The 27,240-nt window shown below is 53.0% G+C and overlaps 13 protein-coding genes across 13 annotated transcripts; 10 read left to right on the forward strand and 3 right to left on the reverse strand.

Annotated features, from left to right (window-relative positions):
• Nucleotides 1-885: 885 nt before the first annotated feature.
• cprA (NADPH--hemoprotein reductase cprA) lies at nucleotides 886-3,040 on the forward strand (the record flags this gene model as incomplete). The annotated part of the gene is made up of 2 exons (XM_056943836.1): nucleotides 886-2,676; nucleotides 2,744-3,040. The coding sequence occupies 2 exons, from the start codon at nucleotides 886-888 to the stop codon at nucleotides 3,038-3,040; spliced, it is 2,088 nt and encodes a 695-aa protein (XP_056800719.1).
• A 648-nt stretch (nucleotides 3,041-3,688) lies between these two features.
• On the forward strand, nucleotides 3,689-6,588 carry N7459_004653 (mono-functional DNA-alkylating methyl methanesulfonate N-terminal domain-containing protein; the record flags this gene model as incomplete). Its single annotated transcript, XM_056943837.1, has 3 exons — nucleotides 3,689-3,783; nucleotides 3,901-4,586; nucleotides 4,637-6,588. The coding sequence occupies 3 exons, from the start codon at nucleotides 3,689-3,691 to the stop codon at nucleotides 6,586-6,588; spliced, it is 2,733 nt and encodes a 910-aa protein (XP_056800720.1).
• A 64-nt stretch (nucleotides 6,589-6,652) lies between these two features.
• Nucleotides 6,653-7,427, forward strand: N7459_004654 (uncharacterized protein; the record flags this gene model as incomplete). Its single annotated transcript, XM_056943838.1, has 2 exons — nucleotides 6,653-7,072; nucleotides 7,125-7,427. 2 exons carry the CDS (start codon nucleotides 6,653-6,655, stop codon nucleotides 7,425-7,427), a joined length of 723 nt encoding a protein of 240 aa, XP_056800721.1.
• A 389-nt stretch (nucleotides 7,428-7,816) lies between these two features.
• On the reverse strand, nucleotides 7,817-8,710 carry N7459_004655 (uncharacterized protein; the record flags this gene model as incomplete). Its single annotated transcript, XM_056943839.1, has 1 exon — nucleotides 7,817-8,710. One exon carries the CDS (start codon nucleotides 8,708-8,710, stop codon nucleotides 7,817-7,819), a length of 894 nt encoding a protein of 297 aa, XP_056800722.1.
• Nucleotides 8,711-8,762: 52 nt separating this feature from the next.
• Nucleotides 8,763-9,386, forward strand: N7459_004656 (CENP-S family protein; the record flags this gene model as incomplete). The annotated part of the gene is made up of 3 exons (XM_056943840.1): nucleotides 8,763-8,988; nucleotides 9,117-9,150; nucleotides 9,269-9,386. The coding sequence occupies 3 exons, from the start codon at nucleotides 8,763-8,765 to the stop codon at nucleotides 9,384-9,386; spliced, it is 378 nt and encodes a 125-aa protein (XP_056800723.1).
• A 927-nt stretch (nucleotides 9,387-10,313) lies between these two features.
• Nucleotides 10,314-11,686, forward strand: N7459_004657 (uncharacterized protein; the record flags this gene model as incomplete). The annotated part of the gene is made up of 5 exons (XM_056943841.1): nucleotides 10,314-10,466; nucleotides 10,527-10,560; nucleotides 10,617-10,865; nucleotides 10,926-11,492; nucleotides 11,559-11,686. 5 exons carry the CDS (start codon nucleotides 10,314-10,316, stop codon nucleotides 11,684-11,686), a joined length of 1,131 nt encoding a protein of 376 aa, XP_056800724.1.
• A 596-nt stretch (nucleotides 11,687-12,282) lies between these two features.
• Nucleotides 12,283-13,270, forward strand: N7459_004658 (ankyrin repeat domain-containing protein; the record flags this gene model as incomplete). Its single annotated transcript, XM_056943842.1, has 2 exons — nucleotides 12,283-12,620; nucleotides 12,676-13,270. The coding sequence occupies 2 exons, from the start codon at nucleotides 12,283-12,285 to the stop codon at nucleotides 13,268-13,270; spliced, it is 933 nt and encodes a 310-aa protein (XP_056800725.1).
• Nucleotides 13,271-14,674: 1,404 nt separating this feature from the next.
• Nucleotides 14,675-15,530, forward strand: N7459_004659 (uncharacterized protein; the record flags this gene model as incomplete). The annotated part of the gene is made up of 2 exons (XM_056943843.1): nucleotides 14,675-15,117; nucleotides 15,179-15,530. 2 exons carry the CDS (start codon nucleotides 14,675-14,677, stop codon nucleotides 15,528-15,530), a joined length of 795 nt encoding a protein of 264 aa, XP_056800726.1.
• A 620-nt stretch (nucleotides 15,531-16,150) lies between these two features.
• N7459_004660 (putative extracellular protein) lies at nucleotides 16,151-17,386 on the reverse strand (the record flags this gene model as incomplete). Its single annotated transcript, XM_056943844.1, has 1 exon — nucleotides 16,151-17,386. The coding sequence occupies one exon, from the start codon at nucleotides 17,384-17,386 to the stop codon at nucleotides 16,151-16,153; it is 1,236 nt and encodes a 411-aa protein (XP_056800727.1).
• Nucleotides 17,387-18,813: 1,427 nt separating this feature from the next.
• Nucleotides 18,814-20,936, forward strand: N7459_004661 (UV-endonuclease UVE-1; the record flags this gene model as incomplete). Its single annotated transcript, XM_056943845.1, has 2 exons — nucleotides 18,814-19,353; nucleotides 19,419-20,936. 2 exons carry the CDS (start codon nucleotides 18,814-18,816, stop codon nucleotides 20,934-20,936), a joined length of 2,058 nt encoding a protein of 685 aa, XP_056800728.1.
• An 848-nt stretch (nucleotides 20,937-21,784) lies between these two features.
• N7459_004662 (uncharacterized protein) lies at nucleotides 21,785-22,143 on the reverse strand (the record flags this gene model as incomplete). The annotated part of the gene is made up of 2 exons (XM_056943846.1): nucleotides 21,785-22,076; nucleotides 22,115-22,143. 2 exons carry the CDS (start codon nucleotides 22,141-22,143, stop codon nucleotides 21,785-21,787), a joined length of 321 nt encoding a protein of 106 aa, XP_056800729.1.
• N7459_004663 (phosphatidate phosphatase App1 family protein) lies at nucleotides 22,142-24,565 on the forward strand (the record flags this gene model as incomplete). The annotated part of the gene is made up of 1 exon (XM_056943847.1): nucleotides 22,142-24,565. The coding sequence occupies one exon, from the start codon at nucleotides 22,142-22,144 to the stop codon at nucleotides 24,563-24,565; it is 2,424 nt and encodes an 807-aa protein (XP_056800730.1).
• An 845-nt stretch (nucleotides 24,566-25,410) lies between these two features.
• N7459_004664 (acyl-CoA dehydrogenase family protein) lies at nucleotides 25,411-27,107 on the forward strand (the record flags this gene model as incomplete). Its single annotated transcript, XM_056943848.1, has 4 exons — nucleotides 25,411-26,020; nucleotides 26,074-26,299; nucleotides 26,350-26,718; nucleotides 26,771-27,107. 4 exons carry the CDS (start codon nucleotides 25,411-25,413, stop codon nucleotides 27,105-27,107), a joined length of 1,542 nt encoding a protein of 513 aa, XP_056800731.1.
• Between the last annotated feature and the right edge of the window lie 133 nt (nucleotides 27,108-27,240).

Raw genomic sequence — 27,240 nt, forward strand, 5'->3', positions numbered from 1 at the left:
CTCCAGCATCGATCTAGATCGTACAGTAGAAGCAGACCAAAGGGAGGAGTGGCAAGGCCGCAGCCACCCGTCCGCATCGCTCTGTGCCATGGGCGACAGTCGCAGTCGCTGCACGAGACGGGGCTGGAAAGCGCGGCAGAGAGGCTGATGGGATTCCCACGTTGTGATCATTCTGATGAAGGCATGTAGTTGAGTCCCACGGACAGAACGGAGCGTTGTGCGAGACCTTCGCCAATGCGGAGAATGGAAGACTGGCCAATGATGGAAATGTCGGTCCAGGCGACACTCAATCTCCCGGGCGGGCATGCCGAATCGACGCTTTACCCGAGGAGTTGGGGCAAGATGGAGTCATTTCGAGCAACATCCATGGGCTTATCTCGGCGAGGACGGCACAAGCTATGTGCGACTGTCTGGATTGTGGACGCTGGCCGAATTTGCTTTCCGATCGATTGCCCCTCGGCCAGATAGAGAGAGATATATAACCTCACGCCTTTCCCGTCGGCGATCCCGCTGGGAATATATTCCGAAGTGGTCACATATTGAATGATTTCTTTTTTATCTTCTTCCTCCATCCTTCTCTATTTCAATTCTACAGCACTACTGCAAGCCAGTAAGTACTCCGACAGTCGGTGAGTGCACAGGGCCTGTCTCGGCAGGTGAAAGGTCCACTTTTACTCCGACCGGAGCCCGGAGGTTGATCAGACCACTTTGCCTCTTTCCCTCGAGGGCTTGAACCAGCTTTCATAGCTCGCGCTGGTGGTACTTCGCTCTCGTTTCCTCGTGGTGGACTCTTGACATCTGAAGGGTTCCCTTTTCCTTCCACTGGGCATTGTCCGCCTTCACGCTCGCCGACGCCACCCCGTGTCCGCCGTGGGAACTCCCGTCATGGCGCAACTCGACACTCTCGACTTGGTCGTCCTGGTGGCCCTCTTGGTGGGTAGCGTAGCCTACTTCACCAAGGGTAGCTACTGGGCGGTCCCCAAAGACCCTTATGCCTCGTCCACTGCCGCCATAAATGGCGCCGCCAAGGGCGGCAAGACTCGCGACATTGTGGAGAAGATGGACGAGACTGGCAAGAACTGTGTGATCTTCTATGGCTCGCAGACCGGTACCGCAGAGGACTATGCTTCACGACTGGCCAAGGAAGGCTCCCAGCGCTTCGGTCTGAAGACCATGGTTGCCGATATCGAGGACTACGACTACGAGAACCTGGACAAATTCCCCGAGGACAAGGTCGCTTTCTTTGTGTTGGCTACCTATGGCGAGGGTGAACCGACGGACAATGCGGTGGAGTTCTACCAGTTCCTCACCGGCGAGGATGTCGCCTTTGAGAGTGGCGCCTCCGCCGATGACTCGCCGCTGTCGTCTCTGAAGTATGTCGCTTTCGGTCTGGGTAACAACACCTACGAGCACTACAACGCCATGGTTCGCCAGGTCGATGCTGCCCTGACCAAACTTGGCGCCAAACGTATTGGATCGGCTGGTGAGGGTGACGACGGTGCCGGTACCATGGAGGAAGACTTCCTCGCCTGGAAGGAGCCCATGTGGGCTGCTCTGTCCGATGACCTGGGCTTGCAGGAGCGGGAGGCTGTCTACGAACCGGTTTTCTCTGTCAACGAGGATGAGAATGTCTCGCCCGAGGACGAGTTGGTGTACCTAGGAGAGCCTACTGCCGCCCACCGCGAGGGTCGCGCCAAGGGCCCGTACTCCGCGCACAACCCATTCATTGCGCCGATTGTCGAATCTCGCGAATTGTTCACTGTCAAGGACCGCAACTGTCTCCACATGGAAATCGACATCGCCGGTAGCAATCTCAGCTACCAGACTGGTGATCACATCGCTGTTTGGCCGACCAACGCTGGTGCGGAGGTCGATCGGTTTCTCCAGGTGTTTGGTCTTGAGGAAAAGCGTCACTCGGTGATTAATATCAAGGGTATTGATGTCACTGCCAAGGTTCCCATCCCAACTCCTACCACTTACGATGCCGCGGCTCGCTACTACATGGAGACGTGCGCCCCCGTCTCCCGTCAATTTGTCTCGACTCTCGCTGCCTTCGCCCCCAACGAGGCCAGCAAGGCCGAAATTGTTCGCCTAGGTAACGACAAGGAGTATTTCCATGAGAAGATTACTGGCCAATGTTACAATATCGCCCAGGCTCTCCAGAGCATCACCTCTGAGCCTTTCACCGCTGTTCCGTTCTCGCTTCTTATTGAAGGTCTCAACAAGCTTCAGCCCCGTTATTATTCTATCTCTTCCTCGTCTCTGGTTCAGAAGGACAAGATCAGCATCACTGCGGTCGTTGAGTCCGTTCGTCTGCCTGGTGCCTCGCATGTCGTCAAGGGCGTGACCACCAACTATCTCCTGGCTCTCAAGCAGAAGCAGAACGGTGATCCTTCTCCCGATCCTCACGGCCTCACTTACTCGATCACTGGCCCCCGCAACAAGTACGATGGTATCCATGTCCCCGTCCACGTCCGTCACTCCAACTTCAAGCTTCCATCCGATCCTTCCAAGCCCGTCATCATGGTCGGTCCTGGTACTGGTGTGGCTCCTTTCCGTGGTTTCATCCAGGAACGTGCAGCTCTTGCCGCCAAGGGCGAAAAGGTTGGCACCACGCTCCTATTCTTCGGATGCCGGAAGCGTGATGAGGACTTTCTTTACCAGGACGAGTTCAAGGTATGCTACGGTCACTCTCTAACCTGCCTTTGCCACTGAATCCATAACACTAACTTGATATGATCAGACCTACCAAGACCAGATGGGCGACTCGTTGAAGATCATCACTGCGTTCTCGCGCGAGGGTTCCCAGAAGGTCTACGTTCAGCACCGCCTGAAGGAGAATGCCGAGCTTGTCAGCGAGCTGCTCAAGCAGAAGGCTAACTTCTATGTTTGCGGCGACGCTGCCAACATGGCTCGGGAGGTCAACTTGGTGCTCGGTCACATCATTGCCCAGCAGCGGGGCATGCCTCCTGAGAAGGGCGAGGAGATGGTTAAGCACATGCGGAGTAGCGGTAGCTACCAAGAGGACGTTTGGTCATGATTGATGATCCCACTTCTTTCCTTTTGCTGTTCTTCTCGTCATATTCCCTTCACGTCTAGATGATCCAGCATATATATTCCCGGCCATTTCCTGTTGAATAGCCCCTTTTCCTTTGAGTCGAGGGCAGTGCGTGTCTGGCATTTCTTTGTTTTCCCTGGCCTTGATTCTGTGAGGACATACGAAGGCCGCTCGGCTTTCTGCTTGGATTTGTGGACTGCCTCGATGGAATGACGACATAGTAGACATTGATTTACAAAAGAATTTTAATTTTGTTTTGGAAATAGATGGGATGATCTATTTGAATATCGAGCGATGTAAACCCCATAAGAGCTCGCGCCTAGCGGGTCCAATACAGATGATCGCAGCCTGTTTTCGGCTGTAAGCGCGGACTTCAACGTCGTCATTGGCACCGCCCAGCAAACCTCACCACCCTCCTGCTCTCCCAGCAACAGCACTCAATCCTCGAGTTCTCAATGGGAGAAATGTGCCATTCACAATATTAGGTCTGAAACATCTTCCTCTCCATCTGAGTCCCGACCAGTTTCGTCTCGACCTTGCGGTGCTACCCCCGCACTGGTCCTGCGACCCTTCAGCGCAAGCTCCGCCCTACACAAATTGTGAGATACCACGGACTACAGGACCACCATCATGGCCTATGTGGTACCCATTCACCGGGCTAGTGCCATTCGCCACGCAGTGAAGCTGAACTTCATGAATTCGGAAGACGACTGCTTGGTTGCCGCGTGAGTCTACCCGCCGACACGCCGTGTATCCTGCGGTAACCCAACATATAGCCTATAGCCGGCTGCAGCTCAGCGCCATGGGACATATTTGCTGATTATCTTATTGGAGTTGAACAGAAAGTCAAACCGCCTCGAATTCTACACCCTCACCCCTGATGGCCTCACCCTTGCTGCGACCCGCGCACTGTATGCGCAGGTGACAATGCTCGCCCGCCTCCCGGCCCCAGCGAATTCCACGACTGATCACCTTTTCGTTGGCACCGACCAGTATAACTATTTCACTCTGTCTTGGGATAATGAGAATAATGAAATCCGCACAGCACGCAGCTATGTCGATATCTCCGAGCCGTCCGCCCGCGAAGCACAAACCAATCCGCGATGCCTCCTCGACCCAAGTGGGCGGTTCATGACTCTGGAGGTATATGAGGGCATTGTTGTCGTGATTCCGATAATTGAGCCGACCAAGAGGAAAGGCCGGGTTTCGCAGGCTGCTTTGCAGGCTGATGCACCCCAGGTTGGCGAGTTGGGCGAGCCAACTGCCTCTCGCATCGATGAGTTGTTTGTTCGCTCGTCGGCTTTCCTTCACTCTGGGTCAAATCAGCCGTGGCTGGCGCTGTTGTACGAGGATAATCAGAAGAAAGTCCGTTTAAGGATTCGGGAGCTGGAGTATAGCCGAGCCACGTCGAGTGGGCCTGCAGATGCGACTTTCAAGGAAGTACAGGAACAAAAGCTGGATGGTGGAGTGTTTGGTCATGAACTTGACTATGGGTCCTCCCATTTGATTCCCATTCCAGCCCCGTTAGGTATGTTGTGTAAAAGAGTACCTCCTAAAATATGTTGTATGCTGATCCAGTTGATGCAGGTGGCCTCATTGTCCTTGGAGAGACATCTATCAAGTACATTAATGACCATGCAAACGATGTTATCTCTCGTGATCTCGACGAAGCGACTGTCTTTGTGGCCTGGGAAAAGGTCGACAGCCAGCGGTGGTTGCTGGCCGATGATTATGGGCGGCTGTTCTTCCTGATGTTCATCTTGAACGGTGACGGCGAAGTTGAAGACTGGAAGCTCGACCACCTAGGCAACACATCGCGGGCAACAGTGCTTGTTTATCTGGGCGGAGGAATATTATTCGTTGGATCACAACAAGGCGATTCGCAGGTCCTTCGAATCAGTGATGGGTCATTTGAAGTCATCCAGACATTATCCAACATTGCTCCCATTCTGGACTTTACAGTGATGGATCTCGGTAATCGATCCAGTGAGAGCCAGACGCATGAGTTTTCATCTGGACAGGCCCGAATCGTGACTGGCTCGGGAGCTTTCGATGATGGAACTCTGCGGAGTGTGCGAAGTGGTGTCGGCATGGAGGAACTCGGCATTCTGGGCGAAATGCATCACATCACAGACCTATGGGGATTGCAGGTGCAGAGCACAGGCGAATACCTCGACACGCTCTTGGTCACCTTCGTTGATGAAACGCGAGTGTTCAAATTCAGTGCTGAAGGCGAAGTTGAGGAGCTGGAGAGTTTCCTAGGGATCTCTCTGGATGAAAGTACTCTGGTAGCAGCCAATCTGACTGGGGGTCGAATTCTGCAGGTTACGGAGAAGAGAGTGTTGATTGCTGACCTCGAAAGTGGGATGGTCACCTTTGAGTGGACACCACCTACACAAAGGGCCATTACTGCTGCCTCGGCCAATAATGACCACCTCGCTCTCGTCATTGGTGGTCAGGTTTTGGTATCTTTCGATATTCGGAATAATGCCCACCTCATCACGCAGAAGGACTTCGGTGCGGACCAGCAGATTTCTGGTGTGACAGTCCCCTCTAAGCCTGCAGGAGTCTGTATCGCTGGCTTCCCCCAATTGGCAAAGGTCTCAATCCTGAACATAAATGACCTATCAGAGCTCCAGAGCAAGTCATTAGGACCAACTGGGGAAGCTTTCCCTCGATCTGTTCTGGTTGCCGAAGTACTCGCAAACAGTCCACCTACGCTCTTCATTTCCATGGCCGACGGCTGTGTTATCACTTTCTTCCTGAATCCGCAAGATCATTCATTAACAGGCATGAACAAATTGGTTCTCGGATCCGAACAGCCAACATTCAAAAAGCTGCCGCGTGGCGACGGTCTATACAACGTCTTTGCCACTTGCGAGAATCCCAGTCTGATCTACGGGTCTGAGGGACGCATTATATACTCCGCGGTGAACTCTGAAGGTGCATCACGCATCTGTCATCTCAATACAGAGGCCTTCCCCGAATCCATCGCGGTGGCCACCGCACGAGAACTTAAGATTGCATTGGTGGACAAGGAGCGCACGACTCAGATTCAAACACTACCCATGGGGTCCACTGTACGCCGCGTGGCCTACTCGCCCTCTGAAAAGGCTTTCGGTCTCGGCACAATCGACCGCAAGTTGGAGGATGGTGTCGAAATGGTCAAAAGCCATTTTGTTCTCGCAGACGAAATCATGTTCCGCCGCTTGGATGTGGTCGAACTTCGGCAAGAGGAACTGATCGAGACTGTTATTCGTGCTGAGTTTTCAGCTGGAAAGGACGAACATGGAAGAGATGTGATGAAGGATCGATTCGTGGTCGGCACGGCATTTTTGAATGAGGACGATAGGGAAGGATCAATCCGCGGGCGGATTCTAGTATTTGAAGTCGACCATGGGCGCAAATTGACCCAAGTCGCAGAGTTGGCAGTGATGGGTGCATGCCGAGCGCTCGCTATTATGGGTGACAAGATTGTCGCGGCGCTGGTCAAGACAGTAAGTGTCACCCGATCTTTTTTTTCGGCTTGATATAATTTCTTATGTGACTTCCTAGGTTGTCATCTACAAAGTCATCAACAATAACTTCGGATCGATGAAACTTGAGAAGCTTGCCTCTTATCGCACTTCAACCGCACCTACTGATCTTACGGTCGTCGACGATATGGTCTTGGTAGCAGATCTCATGAAGAGTGTCTGTATTGTCAAATACGTCAGCGATTCATCGGACAAGAACGATATTTTAAAGCACGAGCTAAAGGAGATCGGCCGACACTATCAGACCGTCTGGACCACGGCCGTTGCCTCCGTTGGCGAAGACACGCTTCTCGTCAGCGAGGCCCAGGGTAACCTGATTGTCTTGTCCCGAAACACGAACGGCGTCACTGACCAGGACAAACACCGACTCGTCCCTACGAGTGAGATTGCGTTGGGTGAAATGGTCAACCGTATTCGCCCGATTCACATCCCGCAACTCGTCAGCGTCACCGTGACACCGCGGGCGTTCCTGGCAACTGTATGGACCACTCATGCACTAGCGATTAGACGTCTGCTAACTTTGTCAACAGGTTGAGGGATCAATCTACCTCTTCGCACTGATCAACCCAGAACACCAAGATTTCCTGATGACACTACAAAATGTCATTGCGCAGAAGGTCGACTCGCTCGGCGATCTCCCCTTCGACAAATTCCGCGCTTTCCGCACTCTCACCCGCTCAGCTGATGGGCCGTATCGCTTCGTTGATGGCGAGCTTATCGAGCAGTTCTTGAACTGCGACCCAATATTGCAAGAGGAGATCGTTTCGGAGGTGGGCTCGGGCACTATTGATGGAGTCAAGGAGATGATCGAGGCACTACGTCGGTTACATTAGATTTCACTTATTTCTAGATGTTGAGATAAATTATCTGGGAATGAGCTGCGGGATTTCTCTTATTACGAACGAATGATGCTTATAAGGATTGGTAGGGTGGCAACGAAAATTTACGCTCTAGAATGTAGCGCTCCCAGCCTCCCCTCACCTGTGCAAGCCAATTTGTACATCGGACGGCGATTCTGGACGTAGCTACAGTTTTGCGTGATGGGCACTATCCCCTTAGATGAGCAGAAAATATCAGGCACAGCCACAGGCCTTGTTCTACAATTCGAATATAGTTACATGCATGCCAATTAATCAGATCTACTTACGGGCTCACAGTACACATTGGACACGTACAGTCTATTTTTTTTTCGTCGCCACGCCCCGTGTCCCTCAGGGAAGATTTATGCGCTCTTCTTCTCATCCTCCGACTCGCTCCAGTCCAGCAGCTCCATCATCTGGTCTTCTGACAGCTTCTCCGCGCGCTTGCCATTCTCCTTCTTGAGGTTCTTCAGGTATCTCTTTTGACGCTTGCGGGCCATGCCGTTCCACTCGGGCACACCACTAGCCTGCGCCAGCTCGTTCTCCTCGTCGTCTTCCACCTCATCTTCCGTGTTGTCCACCTCGCCCAGTACCTTGCCGCTCTCGCCACCACGCAGCGCATTGGCGGACATCTTGGCCTTCTTCCCGCCCAGCGCAGCCTTCTGGGCCTCCTTCTTCTCCTTCTCCTTGCGGCGCTCCCGGTCGTGGAGGTACTTGAAAAACTTCTCGATGTACGGGCGGATGAGAATGTAGAAGATCACGCTGAGAATGACCTTGGTCCAGCGGCGCATGCTGACCTCGGCGAAGGAAGCGTAGAAGTTCTTGAAGAAACGACGGACGGCCGCGTCGACGGTTTCAAAGAGTTGGTTGAAGAAGTCGGCGGTCGCCTCAGCGGCCATGTCGCTGAGATCGCCTTCGGCGTTGGCCATGTTGTCGTGCTTGACTTTTTTATTGTGTTGGCGGGGATCCGGGTGTCCGCGGATAGAAGGTTGATTTTTCTGCTCCAAACAGGAGGAATGAAAAGGGATAGAGGAAATGAATAGAATACCAAAGCGGGAGAGGAACTTCAAAAAGGAGGAAGGAAAGCTGTAGAGAAGCAGAGAAGCTCCTTCCGCGTGGAAATTGACAGTCACTGTTGGAACAAGGTGATAGAACGGAGCGGACGTGATAGGAAGGTGGAAATGATGCCGCAGCAGCGCGGCGGCCGGATCAACTCCTGCTCCGTCGACGCGTCCCCGGCCAATCAGCACCCGCATCGTTTATGTATGGGACGCGCGCCGGCGGAAGCTTCACATCCTCACGCTCGCCATGTCTTCAAACGCGGAGCAGAATGAAGAATACAGCCTTGAGGAGGTGAGTGTCATGCTATTCTGTTTGTGGTATCTCTTAGGCTCATGCCAGATCCAACAGCGCTTGAAAGCCCACCTCTGGCTCAACATCGGCAAGATTGTGGACGAGGAGACCTTCAATCTCGGCATCAACGCGACACCGCAGTTCATCGCCGCCCTGACAGAGCTGGTGTGGGCACAAATTGGTATGTACTAGATCTTGAGCTTTGCACGATTTTTTTTTTCCTATTCTCGGTCTGCACACACTGGCGTGACGTCCAATACAATTGCGTCAGCCCCAGCTCAGCGTCGCCCTTATCTGACGATCATACAGAAACCGCCAGCATTGATATCGAGTCATTTGCAAAGTGAGTCGACCTCAATCAAGAGTCGAATGCACCGAAACAGGATCATGATTTCTTGGTTTCCTTCGTCCTTGGAATCTACCGTCTTGGATTCTGGTACTGATCGGCATTACCATTTTAGGCATGCCGGGCGGTCGACCGTCAATGTATCGGATGTCCTGATGCTTGGTCGCCGCAACGAGGGGCTGGATCAAATCCTCCGCGCATTCATCGACCACCAGCGCGAGGAGGCCTCTTGAATGGCTGGTCCGCCATCCAGGACACTGCTCAATTGCTGCTGGTAATTCCGCTACATCGCCTGTCCCACCAAGGCCGCTCGCTCATTGGTGGGATCTCACCCAACTCGTATCTGGGGAAAGAACCCAGTTACTCATGATGTATATGATGCATGACGACCTACTCCCGATCCTCCCTGTCCCGATGCTGCGAACTGTTCCTCATGTCAGTCTTATGTAACTGGGAACCTCACTTGCTCATCTGGGATTCTTCAGTCATTCTTCGAACGTTCTACTCGCAGCGTGTGAGATCCTGTTCCTGCAAATCATGTCACCTTAGATGGGAGCTTTCACCAGCTCGAAAGCCCATGACGCCACCCGCAGCGACGTTTGATCTGACACCTCCTGTCCACTGGTTTGACTTCCGGCCAGCCAACCTGTTATCTCCATTGGATACCCAGTGCTCTTGGCCAGCAAAGCCCTCCCTTGTCGGTTCCGCAACTCGATGGATCCTTGGAATGAACCCTAGTGACACAAGCTAGCACTCCGGCTCTATGGGCCCAGCAAATAGTTTTGCTTCCTGGGGACCAAGTGACTTCCTACCCTGATACCAAACTCTGAATCTAGACCTTGTTTCCATAGCTCTCCCAGAGTTCACGATGGATGACGTCGAATGGATTTGATGTGAACCAGCCCCTATAAAGATCCCCAGTCACCACTTCGTATCTCGACTAGGATCAGTAATCTAAGCATATTTTCGGTTCCTTCGTGGTTCTTCTACCATCCTCTCCATTCGACATTGCCACACATTCATCTATTTGGTTCTTTCACCTCGGCACCTAGTGATACATATCGATACGACAGTCAGCGCCTATGGCCCTCCGATAGCGAAGGCACTTCTGGAAGCAGTTAAACAACGGAATTGCCAACAGATTTGATGAAACTGAAACCATGAACATGCTGAGCACATCGACGCACGCAGCAGACATGCTGCATACAACACTCAAAAGCGCACCCGTAATGCAGTCCGTCCGCTTTCATGGACCGCGTGATATTCGCATCGACGAAGTGGAGGAGCCGGTCTGCGGCAAAGGCCAAGTCAAGGTATGTACACGCTCACGAACCATAACGTGAGTAGAGCCATACTAAGAATATCCCATACAGATGAGACCAGCCTATGTGGGGATTTGTGGCAGTGGTATGTTTCTACTACTATTTGCGGTACCTAGGTCCGCTTGGACTGATCAAGCGCAGACCTTCACGAATACATTGGCGGTCCTGTGTTGATCCCAAAAAAGCCTCATTGCATTACAGGCTCAAGCTACCCTGCCCCATTGGGACACGAATTCGGCGGTATTATTGAAGAAGTCGGCGACGATGTGACCCATGTGTTCCCTGGCCAGCGCGCCGTCGTCCGCCCGACTATCTTCGACGGGACTTGTTGCGCTTGCAAGCGGGGATACAACCATTGCTGCGAGAATATTGGTTTCATCGGCTTAAGTGGTCAGTTACAAATATTGTGAATAGCACGCCAATCTCACCATCGAGCCTAACAAGTAACAGGTTTCGGTGGCGGAATGTCAAGAAAGATCGTCGCGCCTGCAGGACACTTCTACGCGCTCCCAGACACCGTCTCGCTGGAAGCAGCAGCACTCGTTGAACCCCTCGCAGTATCCTGGCACGCTGTGAACATATCACCATTTAAAGTTGGCGACTCGGTGCTAATCATCGGCGGCGGTCCGATTGGGATCGGCGTGGTGCAGGTGCTGAAACTGCAGGGCGCAAAGCATATTATGGTGGCCGAATTGATGGAAAACCGCAAGAGGCTCTGCACAGACTACGGCGCCACCCGCATTCTTGATCCGCGCGAGGTGGACGTTGCGCAGCGGGTCCGTGAGTTGACCGATGGGGTTGGTGCCGATGTGATCTTCGATACGGCGGGAGTTGAGAAGGCGCTCGTGGGTGCTATTCCCGCGTGCCGTGCGCAGGGAACGATTGTCAATATCGCCGTCTGGGAAAAGAAGCCATCGATCCCTGTCAACCAGCTGATGTACAATGAGTTGCGGTATATGGGAGCTGCACTGTATGACGAGATATCGTTTTTGGATACGATTCGGGCCATCAGTTACGGTATGTCTTGGTCGTTGTTGATATGAAGCTCTCGAGCGATGTGTCATTGCTAACCATGCTATCCAGGCCAACTTAAGCCAGAAGCGATGATTACCTCGCGGATACGTCTAGATGAAGTGGTGGAAAAAGGGTTCACAGCACTACTGGAACACCGGGACCAGCACTGCAAGATCTTGGTGGACGCACAGTCGTGAACAGGCAACCTCACTCCGGTTCCATGTATCATGGTTGCACTAGATTCGTCAGTATACTCCGTATACTTGGGTGACGGCGAATTAACCCCCGGGGTCTAGCTCCGTCCTTTCGGGTTTAGCGTCATGAGTTCTCGTGCGTCGCCGTGCGTGGCTTCTATAAAGACACCCTTATCCCCCCCCCCCTTCCAACTTCGCGCTCTTCGTCGCCTGCCCACTTCTCCTTTCTCCTCGTCTTCGCCCGTGCTCTGACTGTACATTTCATGTCATGTAATCAGACAATGTGTATACAGATTTGCCCAGATTTCATGGTTTCCAGTCAACTCCGCCAATATTGCTTATTTACATGAGTATTATTCGTCAGATCGTTCGCTCTTTATTACGGCTTTCCATCTATTGTTCTAGTCTTTGATTAGACAGAAGTTGGAGGTATAAACAAAAGCGTTGTTCGGGTGTTAAACTTCAGGTTTCTGAACCCATTTAATCCCTCGGATCCACGTTGTCCCGGGCCGACTGCGTCACGCGCGAAGGTCCTTAGAAGCGCTCAGCTTTCCCTCCCTCCAGTCTTTGTCCATATCTCTCATTCACTGTTCTCAGAAATGTCGAACTTCGACCTCATTATATTTGATGAAATAGCTCAAATTAGAGCCTATTTTCAGTTCAATAATACAGAAGGAGTTCACACTACACTTTCTAAGTTACGCGACAGCCTCGACGACGAAACCTTCCAAGCAAAAACAATTCCCCTTCTTTATGAGGCAGTGGAGAAAAACTCATTTGACCTTATCTGCTGTCTACTTAAGAACCACGTTTCTATGGACTCTCGGCTTATTATACAAGCCACCACAAGCACGGCATATCAAGCTTTAGAAGCTTTTCTTATCCACGGATGGGACATCAATATGCCAGTTAACTGGAATACGCCTGGACCTCTAGCGTAAGCTTGTATCATTTAGATACCTAATTGGCTTCTAACGAACTCTGTATCATAGATTCTCTTTTTATGATAGTGCCTTAACAGAGTGGTTCCTTTCCCATGGAGCAGATCCTAATCGGCGGTGTTATAAACATACGGATCGCACACCTTTGTCAATCGCATTTAAGGAGGCACCATTTACAACAATCCAGCTTCTTCTCGACTATAGCGCATCTTTAAAGCATGGCCAGGTGATGCATTACGCGGCAATGCGTGAGCTGGATGACCGGCTAGAAGTTCTTCAGTATCTTCTAGACCGTGGCCATTCAGTCAACGACATCATGTACCAAGACTGTGGCGATGAGTATTACTTCCATATGTATAGTGGTATAGGTGCCCCCCTGCATTATGCCGCTGGAAAGGGGCTATTGGATTCTGTGAAGCTGTTGGTCCAGCATGGAGCCTCGCCTCTAATTAGAGATCCTTTCGGTCGAATTCCTGCTGATTGGGCCCGGGAAAACGGTCACATTGCTGTGATTGACTTCCTTCGCCCTTTCTGCACCGGCAGAGACCTAGAAAGCAACTTCCAGTTCACAGATGCACCCGGGCGCCATGTCAGAACGGCGCCACTGGAAGAGGTTATCATGCGAAATGGACTTCGGTTGGTTTAGCTATATTCAGTAGGAATACTACGACATCAAGATCTTTCCTCACGGGCATGATGTGTCTGTTTCCTCGTATTCCATTTCCAGCCGAGTTATCATTCTGGCTTACAGACTACATGGATACAGACGAAAATGAATTAGCCAGTGATAACCGTACATTACCTAGCGCTCAGAAAGGTATGCCATAGCTATACCAACCAGAGAATCAACTCTGTTATGCGTATATATGCGCACATATAATCCTTACCCCTTGCAAATATACCCTATCTGGAACTTCTAAGACATGAAAAACTCCAGTTTGTTTTTGTGTTCAAATGAATTTAGACATCTTTGTCGTCGAACTTTTAACAAAACCTGCGTCAAGAAAAGCAACACCAGCGTTCCAGAGACCCGCCCGTACTTGCATGTCTCCCCAATATTCAACAATCCATACGGCTTGCGCGATTGGCTCAATTACTTCTTCCTTGCATAATAATGACTCATCTTGTGGTATAATCAAGATTCTGACCTGGAAATCGTGGATGCCTCTTGTGGGCGGGTGCACATAAACCCTCTATCATCCGCTCATAGCTAAGTCAATATAGAAAGGACCACTAATCATTTGTTCAAGGCCATTCTGGGTAAGGCTACTTGAACAACCTTGGACGGCACCAGTGATGCCGATTATCAAAGAAAACAAGAGAAGAGTGAATGATGGTTTCTGAACGAAGACTCGGATTTCCTTATATATTCCACTATGATACACGCGCCGGGGTCATGATGTGTGAAGTATAGGTATAATTATAAACACGATATGTATATCGAATTTGGCCAACGTAGTGTCCATTCTGGGTGAAATGAACACAGCTTCCCATCCAAAAGCCACGCACAATCATGGTCTTTTCGTCGTCACCCCGATTTGCTCCGTATAGGTATGTTATGCAGTTACCGGCAGCAAGTATATACTTGCAGGGCACCCAACTGTCTATAGTACTACACGCCTCCACCACCCGCCCAAAAGTCGAGCCTTATGGCGCAGCGTGTGGCTGGGCGACCTAACTATGGATGAATTATTGAAGAATGAAAGTTTCGTTCCCGATCATGAAGTTTCTTCACATGCGGTGGCGCCAGCAACTAATCAGCGCGGAACAAGGCTGGGCGGAGCCCCACGGGCGCTTGGCTTTTGACATCACCGGCTCCACGGAAAGCTGTGGCTGCGCCACGTTGTGACCAATGGGACCCTTCAAGCGCACCAGGGATCGGCCGCATCCACTGATCTTCAAGGTATTGCGTCGTGTAGGGGACTGGCCCCAGGTTGGTTTATAACCCTCCCTGAATCCTGTTGCCTCAACACGTCCCGTTCTTAACTACTCCTCCCCCGCCCCCGAAGGTATCATCCACAAGAGTATACCAACCCATCAACCATCGATCATGGGCATCGGCGGCGTGATCCTACGCTTCTGCAGCCTCGCAATTCGCGTGCTGCAGTTCCTCGATGCTGCCGTCATCCTCGGCATTTTCTCGTACTACCTCGCTATCCTCACCCAGCATGATCAGACCATCGCGACATGGATAAAGGCCGTGGAGGGTCTGGCGGGTGCCGCTACACTGTACGGAATGCTTGGGATCGTATTTGTCTGCTGCCTCGGCGGCGTCGCCTTCTTCGCTTTCCTCGGCGTCGTGCTGGATGTGTGCTTCACTGGCGCGATGATCGCCATCGCTATCATGACCCGCCGCGGTGCCGACAAGTGCACTGGCAGCGTCAATACTCCGCTGGGCACCGGCAACGCCAACGATAAAAGCCCCTCTGGACTGGACTACGGCATGGCTTGCAAGCTGGAGAAAGTCACCTTTGCTGTTTCGGTGATCGGAATGTAAGTGACAGGACCCCCACGACGTATGTGTACCTGGTCATACTAACATGTCATTTTCTAGTTTCTTCTTCCTGATCTCTATCCTCTTCCAAGTCTTGCTTGCCCGTCACCACAAGCGCGAGAAGCGTTTCGGCCCCTCCCCGGCCAACGGCTACACGTACGGCTCCCGCCGCAAGTGGCCCTGGGCCCGCAGCAAGAACAGCCCCGAGGCTACCGGCGCTGACAATCTGCCTGGCCACCCGACTCCGATGGATGTCGAGCTCGGCGACGCGGAGAAGAAGACCGAGAAGAACTGGCTCGGCTCGTGGGGACGCAACAAGAAGACCGCCGCCAACGGTGCCACTGGAGTGCCCGCGACAGGCGCCCAAAATGGCTATGGCTACGGAAGCTCCGCGTACACGGGCAACTATTAAGTTTGAGGCGTGTCGCGTTTGGAACATGTGATGGCTAGTGCCAGGTCATCTCATGCGCGAATATCGCAGATTAGGCCCGCATAATCCATGCCGGCTCGGTCGATGATTGCATGACTTTGCTCTGTCGTTTTGAGAACTGAGATACCATCTTTACTGTTGAGATTGGAGGGTATATATTATGTGAGGCGAAGGCATTCCAGAAAGCCTGACATTGGGATTATAATAATAATGAATCGATTGAAATTTCCAATGCGCCTTCACCAAGTAACTTTGCCACGAGACAAAACTAAATACGAGAAACAGAGTTTAGAAAAGGTGTATGGTTCCTGATGCTAACATACAATGAAGGAAACTGGACTTCCGCATGCGTCGAAGAAAGGGAGTAGTCCCCACGCGAACCAAAAGAAACGTCTGAATACATAATCATTAAGGATACAAGTCGACATAAGGACATCAGCGTTGATACAGACGTCGCTGAGTAGGCACGAGGACTACCACAGGAAAAGGGAACCACCATCTGCGCCGAACACCATATGGCCCAATTGGAAAAGATAACAGATCTCTACCGACCCCGTCGAGCAGATGCCTTACGGGTTTAAGGAGAGCTCGAAGCGAGGGGCTTAGTAGCCAGTGAGCACCATCTGACCGAGGCGACAAGACATGCCAGCAGCAACCGAACCCATAAAGATAGGGCGGCCGTTGGAGCACATCGCCCAGGTGTAGCCATCGGGGGAGCAAAGGATCTCGCCAGAGACGCAAGTGAAGCGACCAACGTAGTTGCCGTAGTTGTTGTTGGTCGAGGCCTCGGTGGAAAAGATACGAGGGTTCGCAGAGGCACTGCCGAAGGCTGAAGCGATCTTGGATGCCGACATAGAGGGTGTGGTGGTGCTGCTAGCGAGGACGCGTTTGTCGCTGGCGTTGGCGACCTTGTCGCCGGTGTTCTTGCTAGTCTCCTTACCGGCCTTCTTGCCAGACTTCTTGCCAGCCTTGTCCGCAGGTTTGGCGCTGGCCTTCTTGGTACCGTTGCCGCTGCCCAGGAAGGGAGCATCGCCATCGCACTTGTAGCCCTTGCCCTTACCATCGGTTTGACCGACGACATTGTCACCAGGCTCGGGGAAGTCAACTGCCTCACCCTCGATAGTCTGACACTTACCGGCCTGGTCAACGTTGGCAACAAAGATTTCGGGCAGACTGCTGAAACCGGTCTCCGCTTCCATAGACTCGCGGCGCTGGTTCTCGTGAGGGTGCTCCATCTTCTCCATTTCCATAGGAGGGTGAGCAGCCTGCTTATCTTCGGTTTCCTTCGCACCACCCGCCTGCTGGCCGTCCACCTTTTTGCCGCCGGCCTTCGGTGAATCGGCAGTCTCTTTGCCGTTCGAGCCGCCGCCAATGGTGACCATGGCACAGTTCATGTACATCTCGCGGTTTCCAACCTTGTTGAACCAGGTCCACGCCAGAAGGGCCTCTCCAGAGGGAGCATCAGAGGGGATCTTGAAGTCGTACTTCTTGGCGATGGGGCAGTCGCCCAGGATGGACTCGATGACCTTGAAGGTCTTGCCTTTGTCATAGGTCAGAGCCAGCTGGCACGAGCCGCCGTCGTGAGTGGCACTGCCCTCGAGCTCCATCTCATATGAGCCACCGGGCTGGTAAGTAGCCTGCGACTCGAAGGGGTCATTGGCGTAGCCCTTGCAGGGGTAGTCCGACCCGGATGTCGAGAGCGGGTTGGTGTATGAGTAGTCCTTCTGGCCGTCAGAGTCCTTGTTCAGAGGGCTGCGAATAGGGTACGGCTTGGACATCTGCATGTGTGCCGAGGCCGTGCTGGCCAATAGGCCGTAGAGAATGGTAGCGCCCTTCATTTTGTATATGGAATAGAACTGGCAATTGTTAGCTTAACGCCCATCTCGGGGTAGAAGTCTGCGGCTACCAGCCCGTGGGCCAGGAAGAAGGCGCCAGTCTGTTAGACTCACAATAGTTGAATATGAAATGGGTATCAAACAGTTGGGCACAGGAAGGTCAACAGTCTGTGGGCAAGCACTCAACCACCAGGGTTAAATTTCTTGGATCTTCACAGGAGCAGACGGTTGAAGAACTTGGCGAATAGGCCAAGCCAGGACGGGGGAGTATAAATAAATACTCGAGCATGTGTTCGCATTCTCCAGCATCTGTCGGAGGAATGATAGATACCATCATCCCACGGCCCAAGCTCAAGAAGACGGTGTTGTCGCAACTGACCTGACAACGCGAAGAATGCTGGCAACTACTCACACTTGCCACTGCCTGTTCATCTCACACTGATAGAACTAGGGAAGGATGACTTTTCTGGATAAACCGTCAACTTATGCCCACCAGCCTTTCGCTGCTCTTCGCGACCATCATTTTTGCAATATTGCACGATGGTGCATCTGCCTAGAACGAACAGTTTCCCACGGGCATGGCATGTCTCTTGTGGAAAAGGGTCCAGGTGGCTCCATATTGACACCCGGCGTGGCCAAGGGTTGCCATGCATTGCGCAGCTCCAGCTCCAGCTTGCAAGCATCGAAGTCTCATGGGAGCGCCTTCATTCCATTTCAACATTGATCTCCGCGACCCATTGCACGAAGAATCTGTCGACCATGATATGATGTCAACGCACCACACACGCGTTGCGATGGCGATCCTCAGTAGGAGGAATTCTTCTCAATCCCATATGGCACAGCTTCCAGAGGCCGGAATATGTGCACTGCCCAGCTTGACACAATTTTGATTCATGGAGCTTGGTCTGATCGTGGCTCCCAGGGGCTTGTCGGATCATCCCCTGTTGCGCCCTGCATGCCAGTTCTTGGGAGAGCAAATCTAGTCTGGCGTCGGATGTGTTCGGCATGTTTCATTGTTGAAAGCACCCATGGACAAGGTGGTCAGAGTCAGATAGATATGCCTCTGGTGTAGTGGCGATGAGGAGGGTTTGTCCACCAGCACTTGCATGGACCATCTGGTCATCGAAGGTCTACTATGAGCACCACACGGACTCGAGCCTATATAATTGGAACACTTGGATACCGCGTCAATTGCTATATACCAGACTCAATCTTCTTCGTACCATTCTACAATCACAATTTCGATCGTTGCTAACCCAGTTGCGCATAACAATCCTGGCCGCTGAATCTTCTACCTCGCGTCTGCACGGTTAGCGCGTCATGGCCGCATCCCGCCGCATCTCACCCGCTGCAACTCTCCTGCGAAGGATGGCCGAGTCCTGCTCGCATCTCTCCAACAATCAATTCCGCCCAGCAGCATAGTCCGCTGGATGCGTCGCTCTTTTTCTCGGCTGCTGCGTGCTCCGCCTGTCCAGCATGCCGGCTCCCTCAGCTCTAAGCTGGGTAGTCGCCACTCGTCGCTGAGGATCCCCGATCGATCGATTGCCGTGGCGAACGTCAGATCGCTCGCCCCGGTTCTGGGCCATGTTCGTCATGCGTCGCGACCTGTTTCTGCTTTACACTTCTCCTTTAATGGGGTTGCCAGCCTTGCGAAGTTTTCCAGCTCATTGGTGAAGCTTGTCGCATCCACTCCACGCTCATCATCCCAGCATCCGACCCGCGACATTGACCCTTCGGTGCAAGCGGAAGACGTGGCAATGGTGACACCCAAGACGGACCCTGATGGAAAGCCCGCGGACATTCTCAATGGGGACGTTAACCCGCCTGCTGGTCGGGCAGAGGCATCTCTAGACCCAGAATCAGACGAAGACGTCCCGGTCGAGGCGGATGAGCTTCAAGAAGCTCTCGGGCGGCCACCTCCGGTGAATAGCAGCTATCTACCCCTTCCATGGCAAGGGCGCCTTGGATATGTGAGTTGCAAGCCCACTTCGTGCGAGTCGCGACCTCGCTACAACTAGATGCTGATCCCAACCAGGCCTGTTTGAACACCTACCTGCGATACTCGACTCCCCCGGTGTTCTGTTCCCGCACCTGTCGCATCGCCTCCATTCTTGAAAATCGACACCCACTCCAGGATCCAGACCAGCCCCCGCATCCCACGAAGAACCGCCCAGACTGCGATCAACCAGCGGACATTGCACGTGGACAAGCATTTGTTGAAGCGTTGGGATTGGCGAATGCGCGGGACTTGGTGAAGCTCATCCGATGGAATGATAAGTACGGCATCAAGTTCATGCGGCTAAGCAGTGAGATGTTCCCGTTTGCCAGTCACAAGGAGCATGGGTACAAGCTGGCGCCATTCGCCTCCGAAGTTCTAGCGGATGCAGGCCGGGTAGTCGCCGAACTCGGCCACCGCGTGTCGGTTCACCCGGGCCAGTTTACGCAGCTTGGCTCCCCGAGGAGAGAAGTGGTGGAAAGTTCATACCGAGATCTCGAATACCACTCGGAGATGCTGCAATTACTCAAGCTTCCTCCTCAGCAGGATCGCGATGCTGTCATGATTCTGCACATGGGTGGCGTCTTCGGTGACAAGGAAGCGACCTTGGATCGATTCCGTGAGAACTACGCCGTGCTGTCTCAAGATGTCAAGAATCGCTTGGTCCTTGAGAATGACGATGTAAGCTGGTCAGTCCATGATCTACTGCCCATTTGTGAGGAATTGAATATTCCTCTGGTACTTGACTATCACCACCATAACATTATCTTTGATTCGAGTGAGCTTCGCGAAGGCACGCAAGATATTATGGCGCTTTACGATCGCATTGCAGCGACCTGGTCCCGAAAGAACATTACGCAGAAGATGCACTATTCTGAGCCAGTCGCCGCAGCCATCACCCCCCGCCAGCGCCGAAAGCATAGCGACCGTGTGGCTACCCTGCCTCCTTGTATTCCTACAATGGATCTCATGATCGAGGCAAAGGATAAGGAACAAGCCGTGTTTGAACTGATGAGAACCTTCAAACTGCCTGGCCACAACCTCTTTAATGATATGATCCCCCATGTACGAACCGATGAAAACCAGACTTTCAAGCCTCCTCGGAAAAGCAAAAAGAAGGGCGGCTTTGTCGACCTGGAAGGCGCCGTGCCACCACCTCGCACTGTCTCCGACGACGATGTCGGTATGGGCGGACCCGAACGAAGAGTCTACTGGCCTCGTGGTATGGAAGAGTGGCTGCGACCCGCTAAGAAGGCCGGTCGACCCAAGGGTGCCTCGAGCCCAACAAAGACCAGTGCATCGAAGAAGGTCAAGACCGAGACTGTCGATACCAATGGCGCCCTTGAGACACCGGCGAAGAAGCCCGCGAGGGCTCCACGCACACCTAGCACCACCAAGTCCCGCGCAAAACGTAAAGCAGTCGAGATGGAGTCCACCTCAGAATCGGAGGAGTTGAGTGCTGTCTCCGCCGAATCGGCGTCAGCGCCTCCTACAAAACTTGCCTCGCGACGGAGTGGCCGGACGAAAAAGGTCAATTATACTGAGGACAGTGCATAGATGGCCTGTATTATAGGTTATTTTCATTTCAATCTGGCGCACATTGAGAGCGGGCTCCGACATAGGCTATAGATATTTTTATCTTGCTCAATCCAATCTTCAGTTAGACTTCGGTCCCTTTGTGGAGTAAGATGCTTATATGGAACAAGAATCATCGTTTTAGTTTCAAAGATGAGGGGTGGTGACTTAGTCTGCCTCTACCATACCTAGATACGTGCTTGGACGATCATTTCAGACATGTCCATGATTCAGGTCTGTATTTTGGTGATATACACCGCAATGTCGGCAGGGCCCACTGTGATGTTATACTTGCTCAGCGATATATTTAGTAATTCTGAAGTTCGAATGGGACTGAGCTAGATATTTTCAAGGGATAGACATACTAGATATATCTTATGTACACACATGGTCTAATATATCAGGGAAAAATGCCTGCCGTGTGGGATGAAATCACTTGGATTCCAGTAACTAGTTAACGACCTGTTATCTGCATAGGGCCAGGCCGGCTGGCGTCATGGCCGAGCCGCTCCCCGCCGGAGGGAATCACTGCGGCTTCAACCTGTCATTTGGAACACGTCCTGAACATCTCAACAACGCATAGCATAATAAGGTGAGTCATCGAGAGCTGCTGCCTGAGCTGCGTATATCAACTAACATGGTTCTTTGCTTCCCAGTGTATTCTTACTCGACCTTGTCACGGGGCTGACGCTCTCGCACAAACACCACCAACCCGCTTTCTAGGAGCATCCGAGACCCTGGCGCCCAAACCACGATTTCACTGGCCCATCCCTCAGTTCAGACACTTTTCTCTCAGACGTCCATTTGACAGACCATTTCTCTGGCCTCGATCACTCTTCCGTCGCGAATCCAGGCCCAGCCCACTCGCAGCCCTTCTCCGAGTCCTCGTCGGTCCTCACACAACCCGCCGTGCGCAGAACCGACTCTGGAATCTCCGCCACGAGACGCTCCCTGCCCTCCGGCACCGGGCCCAATCGCGACTCTATTGGGCCATCGTCCAGCGACAGGCGCGACGTGCCGCGCGCCATCGCAGACCCGGTGGGGGCTTTGTTGCCCTCCTCCTTGGTCCCCGGCGACGCCTGCGGGGTGGGAGAGCCAGTGTTGGCACCAGAGCGGGTCAGCCTGCGAGACGTGTGAGAGCCGTCCAAGGGCCCAACGACGGGCCGAATAATGCAGCGAGAGACTCCATGTCTGGGCTGTCGTCAACATGGAGTGCCGATGGCACCTCGGCTTCGGCTCCTGGGAGCCGGCGCAAGAAGGCCTACGAGTGGTTGAAGGCGGCGAACGAGCTGGGCCAGGCTTATACATCTCGGTGGACCGGTCAGAGGAGTGATTCCCAGGAGGACTATCTTCATACCCCCGGTGCGTTTCCGGATGTTGAGATCGCGCGCTCGGGCGACGAGGAGATGGTGCTATTCCCAAGCTACGGAAGACGATTGACACCCAAGGACAAGAAAAATGCCGGTGCACGCCCGCGCCGCGATTCCTGGGCGGAGACAATCGATGAATATCGCGGCATCCCGGCGCAAGAGGATGATCATTCTGGGGCTGGATGGGAGGAATCGCGGGTTGAGAACGCGGTTGTCGATGTCGACGTGCGCGGCTGGATATATGCGCCAAGTCGAGGGCCGATGAACCGGAAACACCGTTTGATGGTCAAGCTAGCCAGGACGCTCAGTGGCATTCCTGCGCCCTCTGGTGTTCCAAATGACGAGGGATTCGACAAGACGACGCCTGGTAAAAGCGAAGACGACTACGTGGACAAGCAGGTGGAGACTCTGGTTGGCACAGCAGAGAAAGATGCGGACCAAGCATGGAAAAGCTCCCATGGAGATCGACCACGGGATGTCTCTCAAGCGGCAACGATGACAAAAGACGAGATATCCATAGCGAATGCTCATCTAATGGAGAGACTTCGCCCTTTCTTGACGAACCCCATGGCTAGCATGCCCGTGACGATATTCTTCTTTGATGAAGAGCAAAGTGAGTCCCGGAATATCCTCACAGATGAATCGGGTCATTTCAGTATTCGTGCTGCAATGCCTTTTGTGCCCACCCATATTCGCGTGCTCGCATCAGAGGATCTTTCTGCTGCGAGACCGATCCAGATCATTGAGCCTGTTGGTCTCAGTCTGATCAGCGACATCGACGACACGGTAAAACATTCCGCTATCGCCAACGGGGCAAAAGAAATGTTCAAGAACACTTTCGTTCGAGAACTAGCCGAGCTCAAAGTGGATGGCGTCAGTGAATGGTATACGCAAGTAGCCAAGATGGGTGTGGAATTGCATTACGTCTCCAATGCACCATGGCAACTGTATCCTCTGCTGGAGAGATACTTCAAACTAGCTGGACTTCCACCTGGTTCCTTCCATCTCAAACAATACTCTGGTATGCTGCAGGGTATCTTTGAGCCAACCGCAGAAAGAAAACGAGGCTCGCTCGAACAAATACTTCGGGATTTCCCAGAGCGCAAGTTCCTTCTAGTCGGCGATAGCGGCGAGGCTGACCTAGAGGTCTACACGGAGATTGTACTGGCAAATCCAACTCGGATCTTAGGAATTTTCATCCGCGATGTGACGACTCCAGAGAAACAGCCATTCTTTGAACAGTCCGTCACGGGTTTTGAGCGTACTGATGCTCGCAGTCGCAGCACCCCCAAGCTGGTCGACCATTCGGACCACCTAGAAAAAAGACCCGCTTTACCACCTCGTCGTCCTCAGGGGGTGTCAGCCCCTGCGGATGATTATGATGCAAAAACCCTTGATAACGGCGACTTGATCGATCTACATGACGATGAAGATCTGAAGCCAACGACCCCTGAGGTAAAATTGGCTACGAAGCCACGATTGCCTCCCACAAAACCCTCCAAACCATCCTCACTACGAACAGCGATAGGGTCGGCTGGTCTACCTGATGCCTCGACGCCGAGTGAACCAACCTCATCGCGCGAGCCAATTCGTCGCAAGCCGGCCCCTCCATTGCCGCCTCGACGTCCGTCTACAGCGAGAACGGACTCGCTCATTGATCTGGACCCATCTCCTCCAATCTCTCGCAGTCACACTGAGCCGCTCACAAACGAAAGCCAGCAGGCACCAGCACAGTCCCCTCGCCATAGGCCACCACCCCCCTTACCCCCTCCCCGACGTACAAATACTGCTTCGTCCTCCGCTGGCTCTACGTCCAATGCATACAATTCCTCACGCCCGCAGCCCGCAGGCAACACACAGTCCTACCCGGCGGCTGCTTCCCAGGCAGCCCAGGCAGCTCTGCAATATGCGACTGAGCGGCTCAACCTCTCCTCTCCATCCGCTGGGTTGAGACATTCTGCATCCAATCAGTCACTAGGGCGAACCACATCCAACAGCTATACAGGCTATACCACTCCTACCGACCCTGGCATGCCACCTGCACCACTCCCCAACAAACGCGAAGAACTATGGCGGCGCCGCTGGGAGCGCGCTAGCGACATACTTCGAAAACACGGCGTCGTGCTGGGCAGTTGGCGTGTTGGTAGTGATGCCCAGCCTGTCTGTATGTGGCTAATCGATGAGGCGTTGAAGGAGGTCCAGTCCAATGGTGTGCAGGCGGGCTCTAAACGTCGGCCGTAAATCGCTCCGTATTCATGCGGTCGAAGTGACAGCTGTACATATTCTTAGACCATCCATTCTTATTTTTTCTCGTGTAAATTTTTTGATTGTTCCCCGTTGAGGATATCATGGAGCAGCTTATATCTTTAAGTGGGAACTCTAGCTCAATACGTCCGAGTGCTGGTATCTACAGCCTCTCCAATGTCGTCTTGTCAGACTATGGTTGCTGGCATCTGTGCTCACCACCGTGCCACCCAATTGCGTAGTATCCAGGGGTATTTGTTTAACACGAATCAGTCTTCCAGTGGCACAAGTTGGGGTTTTACAGGATCAACCAGAATGGCGTTGGGCTCACCTGGGATATTCTCAGAGGGTCGAGTTTGGCCTCGATACGCCAGGGATGAGAGAATTAGACCGTCGCCGACAACATAGTGAATGATAACAGCGAAAAGGAGTCTGCCGTCAATTGGGAGAGGATGAAATGGACATGTTAGAGGGTGGGTACGAAGCGGTGTTTTGTGAAAGAGATCGCACGCTGGAGCTGGCGAGAGGAGTCTGATGATATAGATGCAGTCGACCAGCCTCGAAGAGGTTGTCAAGTCCCCTCTGTTGATTGGTTCCATCTTCCAATCTGCTGTTTTGACAAGGTATGCGACCAGACTCTCTTTACAGGGCTGAGAATGAAAAGTCTACAGCGTGGATGGTCTTTTGCCTCGGCCGATCCGCTGCCATCAAGATTCGGACCTCGGCTGAACATCAGATGTGGCCTGATTGGCGCGCGGGAATCCGGGGTATTTCCTACCTCAAGATGTCACCATGCAGCTTTCTTTTCTTCTTTTCCTGCTCTCGATCACCCGCTCATCACCATGCCCTCACAGATCCTCACTCGCGCCGAGGTCGCGAAGCACAATACCGAGGATTCCCTCTGGTGCATCATCGACCACCGAGTGTATGACTTGACGGACTTTATGGACGCCCACCCGGGCGGGTCTGTCGTGCTCGCTCAGGTCGCTGGCCAGGACGCCACGGGTGACTTCTACAACTTGCATCGCCAGGAAGTGCTCGAAAAATATCGTGATCAGCTCTGCATCGGTACGCTGGAAGGGGAGAAACCCGAGGTGATTGAGCCCAAGCCTGGCGCGCTGAGTCCGGTTCCCTACGCGGAGCCGCTGTGGCTGCGCCCCCAGTTCAAGAGCCCGTACTATAAAGAAAGTCACCGTCGCCTGCAGAAGGCGGTACGCGAGTTCACGGATATCTACGTCACGCCAGAGGCACAGGAGAAGGAGAAGGATGGCACCTATATTAGCCAGGGGTTGATCAACCGCATGGCGGAGACAAATATCTTGGCTATGCGGCTGGGCCCGGGGAAGCACCTTCACGGTCGGTCGCTGCTGGGCGGCGCCGTTGATGGCACGGAATTTGACTACTTGCATGACATGATCGTCGCGCAAGAATTGGTGCGGGCCAACGCTCGTGGTGAGTCTGATCTGGAAGAAGGCTCGGTGGGCGGGACGCTGACCATCGGATAGGGTTTCAGGATGGTAACATGGCTGGTATGGCGATCAGTCTTACGGCTGTGCAGCAGTGGCTGCGGGATCCTGCTCTCAAGGAACGCGTGACTGGCGAAGTGCTGTCTGGTCAAAAGAAGATGTGTCTGGCCATCACCGAAGCTTTTGCGGGCAGTGATGTTGCAGGGCTCAAGACAACTGCCGAGAAAACCGCGGATGGCAAATTCTATATCGTAAACGGCACCAAGTGAGTTAGTCTATGCCGTTGTGCTCGAAACAAGCTGACAATCGTTCCAGAAAGTGGATTACGAACGGCATGTTCGCGGACTACTTTGTGACTGGATGCAAAACCGACAAAGGCTTCTCGGTACTCCTGATTCCCCGCGGGGAGGGTGTTGAGACCAAGCAGATCAAGACCTCCTACTCTACCGCTGCCGCGACTGCATATGTGCAGTTCGAGAATGTCAAGGTGCCTGTCACGAACCTCCTAGGGGAGGAGCACAAGGGATTCATCGTCATCATGAGCAACTTCAACCACGAGCGATTCATGATGGTCGCTGCAGTCGTGCGCATGTCGATGTCCATCGTGGAGGAGTGTCTGAAGTGGTGCAACCAGCGCATCGTCTTCAACAAGAAGCTGGTCGAACAGCCGGCCATTCGTCAGAAGTGAGTTTGATTCCTCTCTCGCTGATGTCCGTAAGCTAATAATTATTGACAGACTTGCGCGTATGATCTCCTTGACTGAGTCTAACCAAGCCTGGCTTGAGTCCATCGCCTATCAGATGTGCAACATGACTTATGCCGAGCAATCGGCACACCTGGGTGGTCCAATTGGTCTACTCAAGTCGCATGCAACACGCGCTGCGCAGGAGATTGCTGACAACGCCACTAATATTTTCGGTGGCCGTGGCTTGACTCAGACAGGCATGGGCAAGGTCGTCGAGATGTTCCACCGCACGTACAAGTTTGATGCCATCCTGGGCGGGACCGAGGAGATTCTGGCAGATTTGGGAGTGCGGCAGGCGATGAAGAAGTTCCCCAAGGCTATGTTGTAGATATGCTGTATATGTGCTGAGAGATATAATTCAAGGGCCAATAGTTGTGCCACTTTCAGAGCGCCTTTCCCCCGTGTATGTAGATGGGCGCAAGCCTGCGCCACGTTGCTGCCCGACCGAACTACGTCATCCC

The sequence above is a fragment of the Penicillium hispanicum genome (assembly GCF_028827665.1).
Source record: "Penicillium hispanicum strain IBT 35686 chromosome Unknown utg000004l_segment0_segment0, whole genome shotgun sequence".
NCBI classification, from domain to species: domain Eukaryota; kingdom Fungi; phylum Ascomycota; class Eurotiomycetes; order Eurotiales; family Aspergillaceae; genus Penicillium; species Penicillium hispanicum.